Raw genomic sequence first — 12,016 nt, 5'->3', positions numbered from 1 at the left:
TGCTAGGAACCTTTTCTTACTCAACACTGGATAAGAGTGTTTTGGGGGGTTTTTTTGGCCATGCTGCACAGCTTGTGGGATCTTAATACCCTGACCAGGGATTTGAACCTGGGCCCTCAGCAGTGAAAGCACCGAGCCTTAACCACTGGACCGCCAGGGAATTCCCAAGAGTGACTGATTTTTAATTAAGGATCAACTTTGCTTTTTTTTTCCACAGTCATCACTTTCCTGTGATTAGTTAGTACTTCATTCTGTGTAACGTTTGAACACCAGGATCTGAATTTAACTTCATGAAAAATTAAGTTGATTTAGATGCAATATAGGAGAGTTAATTCAGAAGGCTTAGCTTAGATTTAAGTCCCACTCTGCTCTGACCAGAACCGTAGGTTCATGTAGCTCTTCCTTGTAGCCTGAACCCAGGCAGTTAGGTGTCTGCTGGCCTAAAAGAGAGAAATCTCTAATCTAGTGTTGCATTAAATTAAGAGTCCTTTGGACCTACATCAGAACCACTTGGTGTGCTATTTGAAATGGTGATTCCCAGACCTCATTACAGGACCTACTAAATAAAAATTGAAAAGTGTGCCCCTGAATCTGCATTTTTAACAAATCCCCAGGTGACTCTTACAGTGAAATTATAGAACCACTGTTCTAATCTCACAAAGGAAAAAAAGGGAAAGTTGGCTTTTAAACTTCAAAATACCAAGTAATTAGCCTTTTGAGGAGAACAGTTATTAGTAAAGCCCTGATCATCATCGGTATTACTGATTTAATTTTATATTACTTTCTATTTCAGTTTTCTCTCACAACACTTGTGAAATTTATGTGTCCGCCAACCTTACCAATTTCATAATAACAAACCAAAGAAATTCCAGTTGGAATTAGAACAGTCTCATCCATCACTATAGTTAAAGCCATTCCACTAATACTTAGTGCCACGTCTCTCCACTAATATGTATTCTAATTTCAATAAAATATTTCAAGTCCCCTGTTACGTTTAAGCTACATCAAATTAAGGTTAAGCATAAAAGCGACATGCCAAGCCAAATTATAGCAGAGGATTAACATGAACAAGCAGTGATAGTGATAGATGCTTTTTATAACCCATCAAATAATTACTGAGTTTAAAAAAATCAGTGTTTACAGGCACATAATTAAATGCCACCTAGAAAATCCTTAAGGGCCAAGCCATTGGTTTATTTAAATGTAGATATATTTGAGAGTTTCCATGGTAAGGTCACCACTGGGGAAATTGTGCTAATTAAACTGAACAGTTACACAACTGACCTAACCAGTATCATTAAGGGTTTCTAAATGTATTTTATTATGTACTTAGCATAAGTGGCCATGCTAATGTTATCAATACCAAACTGTAGGCAAGATTAGTTAAGAGCTACGCAAAAAACCTGAGCACCCTACATTCACTTTCTATACATTCACAGCATCTATTTTTTGCTTTTCTAAACAACACTGAGTACTGCTTTCCACCAACTCTTAAGATTTCATCACCCAACAGAACAAGCAGTATTAAAGATAGTACTGGTCCATATCATATCATCTATTCATTACTGATTGCACTATCAAAGCTAAACCCAGTAACGAATTTCTTCTCTCTAGAGATGTTGCTCAGTGGCAAGTATATTTCCCCTAAATCAGCATGAGAAACCTTTCCTCTTAGTCATCTCCCCTTTCAAAAAGTTTGCCTACAGGAATTTGGTGCTAGAGAATTCACCAGTAAACAGCCTTACTGTTCAATAAATATACTCTGCTATTAAATCTAGTATACAAATATGATGAAGATTTGAAAATGGAACCCTGTCCAGTTAAGTGCTATACTGGCACTTAACAAGGTTACTGATGATCACTCGTTTACAAAGGAATCATGTTATGTTCAAGTCTGTTTGTGATAAACCTATTGTCTAGACAGATTTATTTTTTAGGTTTGTTTTTGTTTTGGCCACTATCTACAGCAAACATTTCAGAGCCATCGCCATTTGCATTCTGGGCTAGGGCCCCTGGTCAAGTCAGGAATGTTCTTCAGTACTGCTGCTGAATGACCTGCTCCGGATGTGATTTCTAAGTTGCTCTATAAGTTCAGGATTCTGCTGCTGTATCTGCTGAGCAAACTGTTGTCCCCTGTAGTAAAGAGGCAAAGTTATATGAATTAGGGAATTTCCAATCACACAATACCAATGCAAAAAGAACTGCAGAAGATGTGGGTACTACCCAAAGGGAACTTTTTCTATTAAAGCAAGTTTTAGATTCATGACTTTAGTATCTGCAAGTTTCCTAGTGCCTCCATATCGTATTACTACAGTGCAGTGTTCTTCATGAGAAATGAAACACCCAAGCTAAAAAGTGAGTTCTTAGGGCTTCCCTGGTGGTGCAGTGGTTGAGAGCGGGTTCGTGCCCCGGTCCGGGAAGATCCCACATGCCGCGGAGCGGCTGGGCCCATGAGCCATGGCCGCTGAGCCTGCGCGTCCAGAGCCTGTGCTCCGCAACGGGAGCGGCCACGACAGTGAGAGGCCCACGTACCGCAAAAAAAAAAAGTGAGTTCCTGAATTGAGTGAAATCCACCCCCCACCCAGTGCTTAACTACAGATAAATAAAGGGCTAAAAAGTGTATGCTTTTATTGTATGTGCACAAATATAATGCAGGGTATTTGTTCTTATAGTCAAGTCTTAGTCTCTCATACAACAGGTGTCACACCCATTTGGGGATGCTTATGAAGTCACCCAACAGAACTGATTTTTGGAAAGGCAAAGAAATTTAATCCAAATTCCTGAGTGTGTGCCTCCCAACTGCAAGTGTTAGGTATCACTATAATCATGCCACTTAAAGATCACTCTAAAAATGCCATATTTCGAGTGAGTTTACACAGCTGTGATCACAAACAGAAAATGATACTTGTTGCTTCATATAATATTTCCAGTGACAGCATCACACAGACTCAAAAAGCACAGAATTTACGCAACTTGGATGGAGGTGGAGGTAATGTGTTCAAGTAATGAGAAGATGAAATGAGTTCCCTTAGCAATGAAGTGCACTGCAGAGTTTGAATAAAACAGCTGCCTAAGTTGTCTGAACACTAATATATGCAATATATGATTTTTAAATATATACGTGTACCTAAATTCATACCTACTTTAAGTTAATATTTGACATTCATATATATTCTTGAGTAGCAATTCAAGTCTGCTGAAAAAGTTTTTCTTGGATCCAGATCTTCTGGATTCCTACCCTTCAGTCTGAAAATTTCAATTTATGAACCACTTTCAAATTTAATAACTAATGAGGTAACTGATACTAACAGTAAAAGATAAAAACTTAAAAAGAAAGCCTTTGTCCCCTTACCTTAGAGACAAACTGTAAAATATAAAATACTTTTTTACTATTTCTATTTTAAATAATACTTACGCTTGGATGAGGCTAGACAGGTCAGTTAGGCCCCCAACTCCAGCAGCAGGTCCCCCAATAGCATTTGTCATCATTCCTGACATTCTAGAGTAGGCAAGAGATATATCACTCAAATTGGCATATATATATATATTTTTTTTTTTTTGCTGGAATAAATTAGTGTATTTTTAAAAATTGGTTCACTGATTGATATTTTTAGAATGTTAATTTTTTTTAAAAAGGCAGGACTTCCCTGGTGGCACAGTGGTTAAGAATCTGCCTGCCAATGCAGGACACATTGGTTTGAGCCCTAGTCTGGGAAGATCTCACATGCCAGGGAGGATCTAAACCCATGTACCACAACTACTGAGCCTGTGCTCTAGAGCCCACAAGCCACAACTACTGAAGCCTGCACACCCTAGAGCCCACGCACTGCAACTACTGAGCCCACATGCCACAACTACTGAAGCCCGTGCACTCTAAGGCCCGCAGGCTGCAACTACTGAGCCCGTGTGCTGCAACTACTGAGCCCGCGTGCTGCAACTACTGAAGCCCGTGTGCCTAGAACCCGTGCTCCACGACAAGAGAAGCCACCACAATGAGAAGCCTGTGCACCAGAAAGAAGAGTAGCCCCTGCTCACCACTAGAGAAAGCCCGCACGCAGCAACGAAGACCCAACGCAGCCAAAACTAAATTTAAAAAAAAAAAAAGGCAACTCTGTGTGGAGTCAGTCAGTTTTTGGCATCTTTGCCTACCCTTCACAATAAGAACCCAAAAATCATTATGCATATCAAGTGGAAACCCAATCTCATAAACCTAAATAACCCCTAGTACTGATGGTCTATTATTCTTTTCTGAGTCAAAGCACTTAAAAAGAATTGGCATATATTCTTAACAAGTAGGATACCGGCCAAGGAAAAGCAGGTAGATATACCTACATTGTGTAGGTTAGGCCAATTGGGTGTGGCTTTAAGTTCCAACTAACTGGCATTTGGGCCAGTTTTATCATTTTGGAGCTACTGTGCTCAAATTAGGAGGCTGGCAAGTGGAAGGGAGAAACGTAATATGCTCTTTCTATATACTTACAGCTGTTGAACTTGAGGATTCTGCATTAAACTTGCTGCCTAGAATTGAAAAATGGCATCTCCCATTAAAGGCAGTTAATATTTAGGGATCTTTAACAAGGATTTCTTTTTTTTTTTAAGCAGAGGAGTGAAAGCTTAACCATGTATATACTAACATTTTTTAGAGTTTTAGTGTGCTATACAAAGTGAGTGGGAATGTAAAAAAGAGGAGGTACTAGGAGAAATTGGTATTAAAAATACATCGCAAGGATAAAGAGATTACAAACACTATAAACTAAGGATATTGACAGCAGTTTACTTCCTACTATCAGATCAATAAAGCCAAAAGAGCTTAGGAAACCACAATAGCCAAAATCCTATTAGAAGTCTGATTACTAGACCTTTCTAGGGTCACTTTCATGTAAGAGGGTGGTTTTTAACCTTTTGTAGATTTGCAGACCCCTTTGCCAATCTGATGAAAAATATGGTTCTCTCCCTAGAAAAATGCACATATCCACATGTACACAGATTTTCATCTACAATTCCAGGGAATCCATGGGCTTCCTGAAGTCCACCCATGGCTTTTTCACGAAGCAGTACAGGGGCAGGTTAAAACCTCAGCCATAGCTTTATATCACCACTCTCCTACCACCGCCATCACAAAAGCTCTCTTACTTGTTTCTAAAAAGTTTGGAACTATATAGTTCTAATGGAAAATAGAGCCAGCAAAGCAGAAAAGGAAATATACTCACCATACTAATGAAGGCTGGATTATTTATTAAGCTGGCCATGTCAAAACTCAATCCAGTTCCTGTCTGTAAAACAATTATATATGAAAATTAAACACTACAATTTGATTACAATAAATTGTGAATGACAAAATATTTCACTCACTTGGCGTTAGTAACTTACAGGACTAGATACCTCTCTTAACTTCTGTTCTGCTATTTTCAGATTTGACTTATAGGAATCATTTTCAGGATCAAGATCTAATGCCTTCTGATAACTTGTAACTGCTTCTTCAAATTTATTCATGGCAGTGAGGGCCAGCCTGAAAAGAATACAGTGTAAGATATATGATTAAAGAACATCAAGACACCACGAATGTAGTCAAATATCTATCTTGTATTCAATTTGAATCCAGATTACACTAAATTTATTCATTGTACAGTTGCCCCCTGAACAACAAGGGCTTGAACAGCATGGGCCCACTTATACATGGAGTTTTTTCAATAGTAAATATAGAAGTACTACACGATCTGAGATTGGTTAAATCTGCAGATACAGAGGAACCACAGACGTGGAGGAATTGCGGGTACAAAGGGTTGCCTATAAGTTATACACAGATTTTTGAGAGCAGAGGGTCGGCACCCCTAACACCCACATTGTTCAAGGGCCAACCGTACTATGGCTCACAGGAGTATCACTTCCTTCTAATTCCAAGATTCTGTAAGTCTGGACTCTCTCCATTCTCCTTGGTGACAACCTCGGCTGTCCTACATGAATCAAGAACTTAATGATTAGAAAGGGAAAAGAATCTGAAAAAAAAAAGATATGTATGTATGTATAACTGAATCACTTTGTTGTACACCTGAAACTAACATAACACTGTAAATCAACTATACTTTAATAAAAATAATTTTTTAAAAGAACTTAATGATTAGAAATGAACCTTACATACCCTTCCATTTTTAAGCCTAATATGTAAAGTAATTTGCTTTATGAATGATTAAGCTCCATAAAGATGTGAGCTGACTAACAATTCTGTGGTCATATAACTCCATGATGCTAAAACCATTTAAACTCTGAACTAGATTTGCCCTTCACTATGTCCCACTTTCTTTCTTCCTTCTTAGCAGAGACATTGAGCCACAATAAATATCAATTTACCATGAAAAATAAAAAATAAAAGTAGGCTGTGGGGTATCAGCTAACTACTCCTGAATAAGACAAGTTAGTTGTTAAACAACTAACTAAACTGTTAAACAACTAACTAAATTGGCGACCTTTACACTTCAATAACACATTATCCCAAGCACAGGTCAAAGAGTTAGTTACTAAATTTAATGTTTTCCTCCACCTAGTTAGAATTTATTTATTGGAATACTACTTCAGAACTAAACAATAATGATATATATGGAGAGACAGTATAGAGTGTTTTTTTTCCTAAGTTTATTTTTAACAAATTACTCCAATTCTTTCTTGGCCAACTTATCTCACAGACTTCTGATCTAAATAAAATATAATGCCTAATCATAGAAAAAAATCTCAGAACCTAATTAGTTTTCTACCAGTCAACCATGAAAGATACTTCATCAGAGTCCTCACTTAATTAAGTCAATACATATTTACTGGAATCCTACTAGGTACCAGGCACTATTTTAGATTCCTCAGTGAAAAAGGAAAAGTCCTTGAGTTTAAGAAAGTTTCATTCTACAGGGGAGGATAAGCAATAAACATGCAAATAAAAAAACAGTAATCTTAAAGAGAATGAATAGGGGAGCTGCTCAAAGGCAGCCATATTGAAAGGACCTGAACAATGAGAAGAAAGCAGTCATATGAAAATTAGAGGAGAGACATTCTAAATAGAAGCAACAATAAGCACCAAGGCCCTGAGAACGTTGCAAACTTGGTATGCTTCAGGAACAGGACAAAGGTTGAGGAGGGAGCACAGAAAACAAAGTGTAGGAAGAGATGACGTCAGGGAATATTATAGGACCGTGGTTTGGAGTCTGGATTTTACTCTGGTTGTAACAGAATGACATGATGTGATTTATGCTTTAGAAAGCTCACTCTGGCTTCTCTGGGGAGAGTGAAGTGAAGGCAGGGAGACCAGTTAAGAAGCTATTGCAGCAGCCTAGGTACAAGATGGTAATTTGGACTACAGTTGTAAGCAAGAGAGCAATCAATACTTGAATTCAAGGAATATGTAGAAACTAGAATTCGTAGGACTTGCTGATAGATTAGATGTGTCAGGTGTAATAAGAATGAAGGATGATTCCTAGACTGGAGCACTGGGTAGGTAGAATGACAGTATATTTACTGAGGTGAGAAAGATTTAAGAAGAGAACAAGGGTTCTGTTTGGGACATGTTAAGTTTAAAATGCCTATTAAACATCTAGGTAGAGATGAAAAATAGCTGAATATATGAGTATGGAGTTCAGACATATAACTTAAGAGATCCATCAACATATACAGTTGATTCTCTTTATCCATAGTAATTATGCTCTAAAAGGTCACTGCAAATACTAAATTAGCAAATATGGAACAGTTGGTTCTAGGGCAAATAAAAGTTGTGTTCCTGTGAGCTTCTGGTCAACAACATTTTCATCAACCAATCCATACATAACCTTGATTTATGTATGTTTCTGCTTAAAGAAACCTTATGTAACACACATCACTGATTCACAGCCAAGTGCACTAACTCATGCCTGAACAAAACTTATCTAACACGTGTATTTTCTTGGTGAGGCACACGGCAGCCTTCTTGCATGCGAAAACAATAGACAACACTTCAGCCTATGTTTGCAGGCCACTGTAAACAGAAACCAAAAACAAAAAGCACATACATGCAAAAAATAGAGCACTAAATAGACTGTGAAAAGGACACTCATTTTACAGCATGAGAGCTGAAACAAAAAGGTAGAGCATTGCCTTATCTGACCTCAGCTGAGATCTTCCACATCAGATGACCCAAGTTTTTCACCACTCTGTAGATGACCACAAAGCATACTGAGTACAGATTTGGAGTTACAAAAAAAATTTTAGCAAGTAGGTGAATCTTAAATACAGTATTCATTAATACAGAGTACTGACTGTAGATGGAATTTAAAAGCATGGGACAGTTTGAAATCAAAGAGAGAAGAGAAACAGCAGCAGCAGAGGAAAGAGCCCTGAAGCACACCATTATTTACACGTGGCAGAGGAGGAAGAACTAGTAAGAGAGACTGGAAAAGAGCGTCCGGTGAAATAGAAGGAAAACCACAAAGTGTGGTGTCACAGAAGCCTAGAGAATGAAGTATTTCAAAAAGAGGTTAATCATGGGAATTCCCTGGCAGTCCAGTGATTAGGACTTGGCGCTTTCATTGCCATGGCCCAGGTTCAATCCCTGGTTGGGGAACTAAGATCCCTCAAGCCTTGCTGCCAAAAAAAAAAAAAAAAAGGTTAATCATGCCAAATACTAAAAGATGGGGAAGGGTGAGGATACAGAACTGAATACTAACCTTGGAAAAATATAGACAACTGGTGACTTTGAATAGAGTTCTCAACAGAGTGATACAGACAAATGTCCTACTGGAGTGAGCTGAAGAGAGAATAAGAGATGGTGAAGACGAGACGGCAAGTACAGACAATTATTAGGGTCTTTGCAGAGAAAGCGGAACTAAGGAATGATGTAGCTGTGTGAAAGATGGTTCTAACAGATGATTTTTTATGATCTTTTCACATGCAGTCATTAGCACTGTTAGAGATAGGAAAGCTGGTGGTGTCGAAGATAAAGGAGATGATTACAAGTGTAAAGTCCTGGAGAAGGTACAAAGGAATGAGATCTCAAGCATGAATGAATGCAGTAGTCTTAGATAAGAACCCTTCCATTTTAACAGAAAAAAGATAATCTGTGTAGATACAAGTGCAAGTAGACTGGTAGATTTGCAAGTAAGAAGATGAATCACTTTTCTTCTAAATACATTATATTTTTCAATTGAGTAAAAAGTTGAGAGTCACCGTGGAATGTGCAGTGGAAATTTGAAAAGAGTAGGTGTGAAACAGTCAACTCAAGAGAGTAGTAAGGTGAATCTAGAAGGAAGTGTAGTAGCATTATGTGCCAAAATACTGAGTGCTTACTTGAGATTTGTAGCCTTGAATATGAAGTAGGTCTATTCAGTATGGTTGTTATGATTTTCTCCAAAACCAACCACTCATCATACACTAATCATCTCTCTCCCAAGTCAGAAACTGCAGTCATTTCCTACCTAAATGTTGTATTTATCTTATTAGTTCAGAGGGTACAATATGAAGCTGGAAATTCAAAACCAAGCCATTAAGAACAGCATATCTGTTCTGTTCTGTACTTTGAACGTTCTCCCAAAACTTACCCCATTCTCCCATAGGCCTTGCTGTACTTTGAATCAATCGCTATTGCTTTTTCACAATCCTTTACTGCATCTGTGTAGTGACCTAATTTACTCTGAGCAGCAGCCCTAAGAGAAAGAGAAGAGATTTTTATTATAAGGAGCATTCAAGGCACTAATTTAGATTTCCAGGTGCTAATAAAACTACATTTAACTTGTCCCAATTTGTGTATCATTCCCAGTAAATATCTAAATCAAACTAAGATAATTCTGTAATCAAATGAAAACTCAGAAACAAAATTCAGAGAAAATATGCAGTCTGCTTTTCCCAGTTTGCTTTGCTATAGAAAAGATAAATATGAGAACCCTACAACCAATCAACTGATCTACCTGCTTATTGCCTTTCTAATCTGCCCAAACAGAAAACTGAAAACACCAGGACATTTGGGATTACTGGGGAGGCACACAGAGTGACTGATTGCTGTGAATGGCCACTCAGAGTGTTGTGCTGTTAAATGATCACTTTATTAGTAAAGTTAAGATCATCTACAAGTCTAAGATGAAAAATGAAACTTAACCTGTGTGCCTAAATCTGACTGTAAATTAAGTATGGCAATGTATTCCATCTACTTAGCATAGAATCTCAGAGCAATTAAGGACTATTTAAACCCGTCCAAGTTACCTCTAACAAAACTCTCCTGAAATAACTGGGACTTGACAATGAAGCTACTTACCCCGCTCCACACAATCCTGATAGTATACAGCTCTCTGTTTCCCTGTAGTACTGTTCACCTCAACCCTCAGGGCCATACTAAACAAGTAGAATTACTGTTCAACATGCAAGTCTTTCAAACTAAAAGGTTCCGTAATGTCTCCTACCCTCCATCCCACCATTACCCCATTCCTTCTTCTCCAGAATAAGTATTTCTACCTTACACATTCAACTAATATATCTATTAAGGGTGAGCTAATGCATAGATACTTTTCTAGACATAATGGACAGAACAGTAATCAAAATAATATTCCTGGCCTTAATAGTGCTTAGATTCTGGGGCAGGGGCAAGGGTGATGGCTGAGGGCTGGCATACTGTAAAGAAGAGGTTGTGGTGAGTCCAGTTTTCTGTCAACCTTTGTTTATACCGAACGACCGAGACTACTTCTCAAACTAAGATTATAAAATTTGAAAAAAATAAACACATAGTCTTCTTTGCTTGAGTTAAAAAATATAAATATGAAAGTAGATGATTCAATAAACCCATTTTGGTAGTTCATGTGGAAAAGTGCTATGGGTTTATTTGACTGAATACTCAACACAAAACTAACAGGATGGGGCTTCCCTGGTGGTATAGTGGTTAAGAATCTGCCTGCCAATGCAGGGGACACGGGTTCGAGCCCTGGTCCGGGGAGATCCCACATGCTGCGGAACATCTAAGCCTGTGCGCCACAACTACTGAGCCTGCACTCTAGAGCCCGCAACCACAACTACTGAGCCCCCATGCCACAACTACTGAAGCACATGCACCTAGAGGCTGTGCTCTGCAACAGGAGAAGCCACCACAATGAGAAGCCCGCACACTGCAAGGAAGGGTAGCCCCCACTCGCCGCAACTAGAGAAAGCCTGTGTGCAGCAACAAAGACACAACACAGCCAAAAACAGAAATAAGTAAATTTATAAAAAAGAAAAAACAAAAAACTAACAGGATGACAAGAATGTCCATTAAAAATGACCATTAAAAGAAGAGATACAGAATGTATCACTTCCAAATAATTAGAAAGAAAAAATGAAGTAAAAATGACAATCACTAAAAATAGAAGGCAAAAGAAAAAAAAAGAGAGGAGAAGGAGAAGACAAAATATAAGATAGCAGAAAATAATTCAAATATGTAAGTAATCACAAAGTTGCCTAGACAAACATCAGATTCTAAAACTGTATACATAAGATATCACCTACAACATAAGCACACAAAGGCTGAAGTTAAAGGGGTAGAAAAAGACAATGAGACAAACTGAAAACCAAGCAAAACAAAGCAAGTGTAGGAACATTAATATCAGACATAAGGCAAAGAACATTATTAAGGATACAAAGTCATCATATATTAACATTCTTTTTAGTTTAATTTTATGAAAAACATTTCCATGACTCAGAAGTCAAACCTATATTAAAAGCCTCACTCTCATCCTCTAGAGGATGGGTGGGAATGGGGTAAATGGGATAGAAACGAGAATGACACTTCAAAAAGGATGAAAAAGAAAACCTTCAAATGGAATAAAACAGAAACAAATGATCCTAACTGTATGTCAAAAAGAAAGAATTCAAGTATTGGGTTGGCCAAAAAGTTCGTTTGGGTTTTTCCATAAGATGTTAATGGAAAAACCCGAATGAACTTTTTGGACAACCCAGTAACTTTCAAACACAGAATTCTGAGTATATATCCTTAGTGAGATGCATTCTAAGAATAAAAAATAAATTGCAAAGAAATCCTTAAGTT

General features: G+C 37.9%; 1 protein-coding gene across 1 annotated transcript in view; it reads right to left on the bottom strand.

Annotated features, from left to right (window-relative positions):
- Positions 1-202: 202 nt before the first annotated feature.
- The window catches only part of SGTB (small glutamine rich tetratricopeptide repeat containing beta), a 46,944-nt gene continuing 35,130 nt past the window's right edge, over positions 203-12,016 (bottom strand). Inside the window, exons 6-11 of the mRNA XM_032629084.1 lie at positions 9,552-9,656; positions 5,371-5,509; positions 5,211-5,273; positions 4,481-4,518; positions 3,416-3,499; positions 203-2,133 (exon numbers count right to left, since the gene is read on the bottom strand). Of these exons, the coding sequence (XP_032484975.1) occupies positions 2,022-2,133; positions 3,416-3,499; positions 4,481-4,518; positions 5,211-5,273; positions 5,371-5,509; positions 9,552-9,656 (541 nt within the window). The 3' untranslated portion in view covers positions 203-2,021. The remainder of the gene's footprint in view (positions 2,134-3,415; positions 3,500-4,480; positions 4,519-5,210; positions 5,274-5,370; positions 5,510-9,551; positions 9,657-12,016) is intronic.

Source organism: Phocoena sinus, chromosome 3, assembly GCF_008692025.1.
Source record: "Phocoena sinus isolate mPhoSin1 chromosome 3, mPhoSin1.pri, whole genome shotgun sequence".
Lineage (NCBI taxonomy): Eukaryota > Metazoa > Chordata > Mammalia > Artiodactyla > Phocoenidae > Phocoena > Phocoena sinus.
This window is presented reverse-complemented; position numbering and strand designations above follow the sequence as displayed.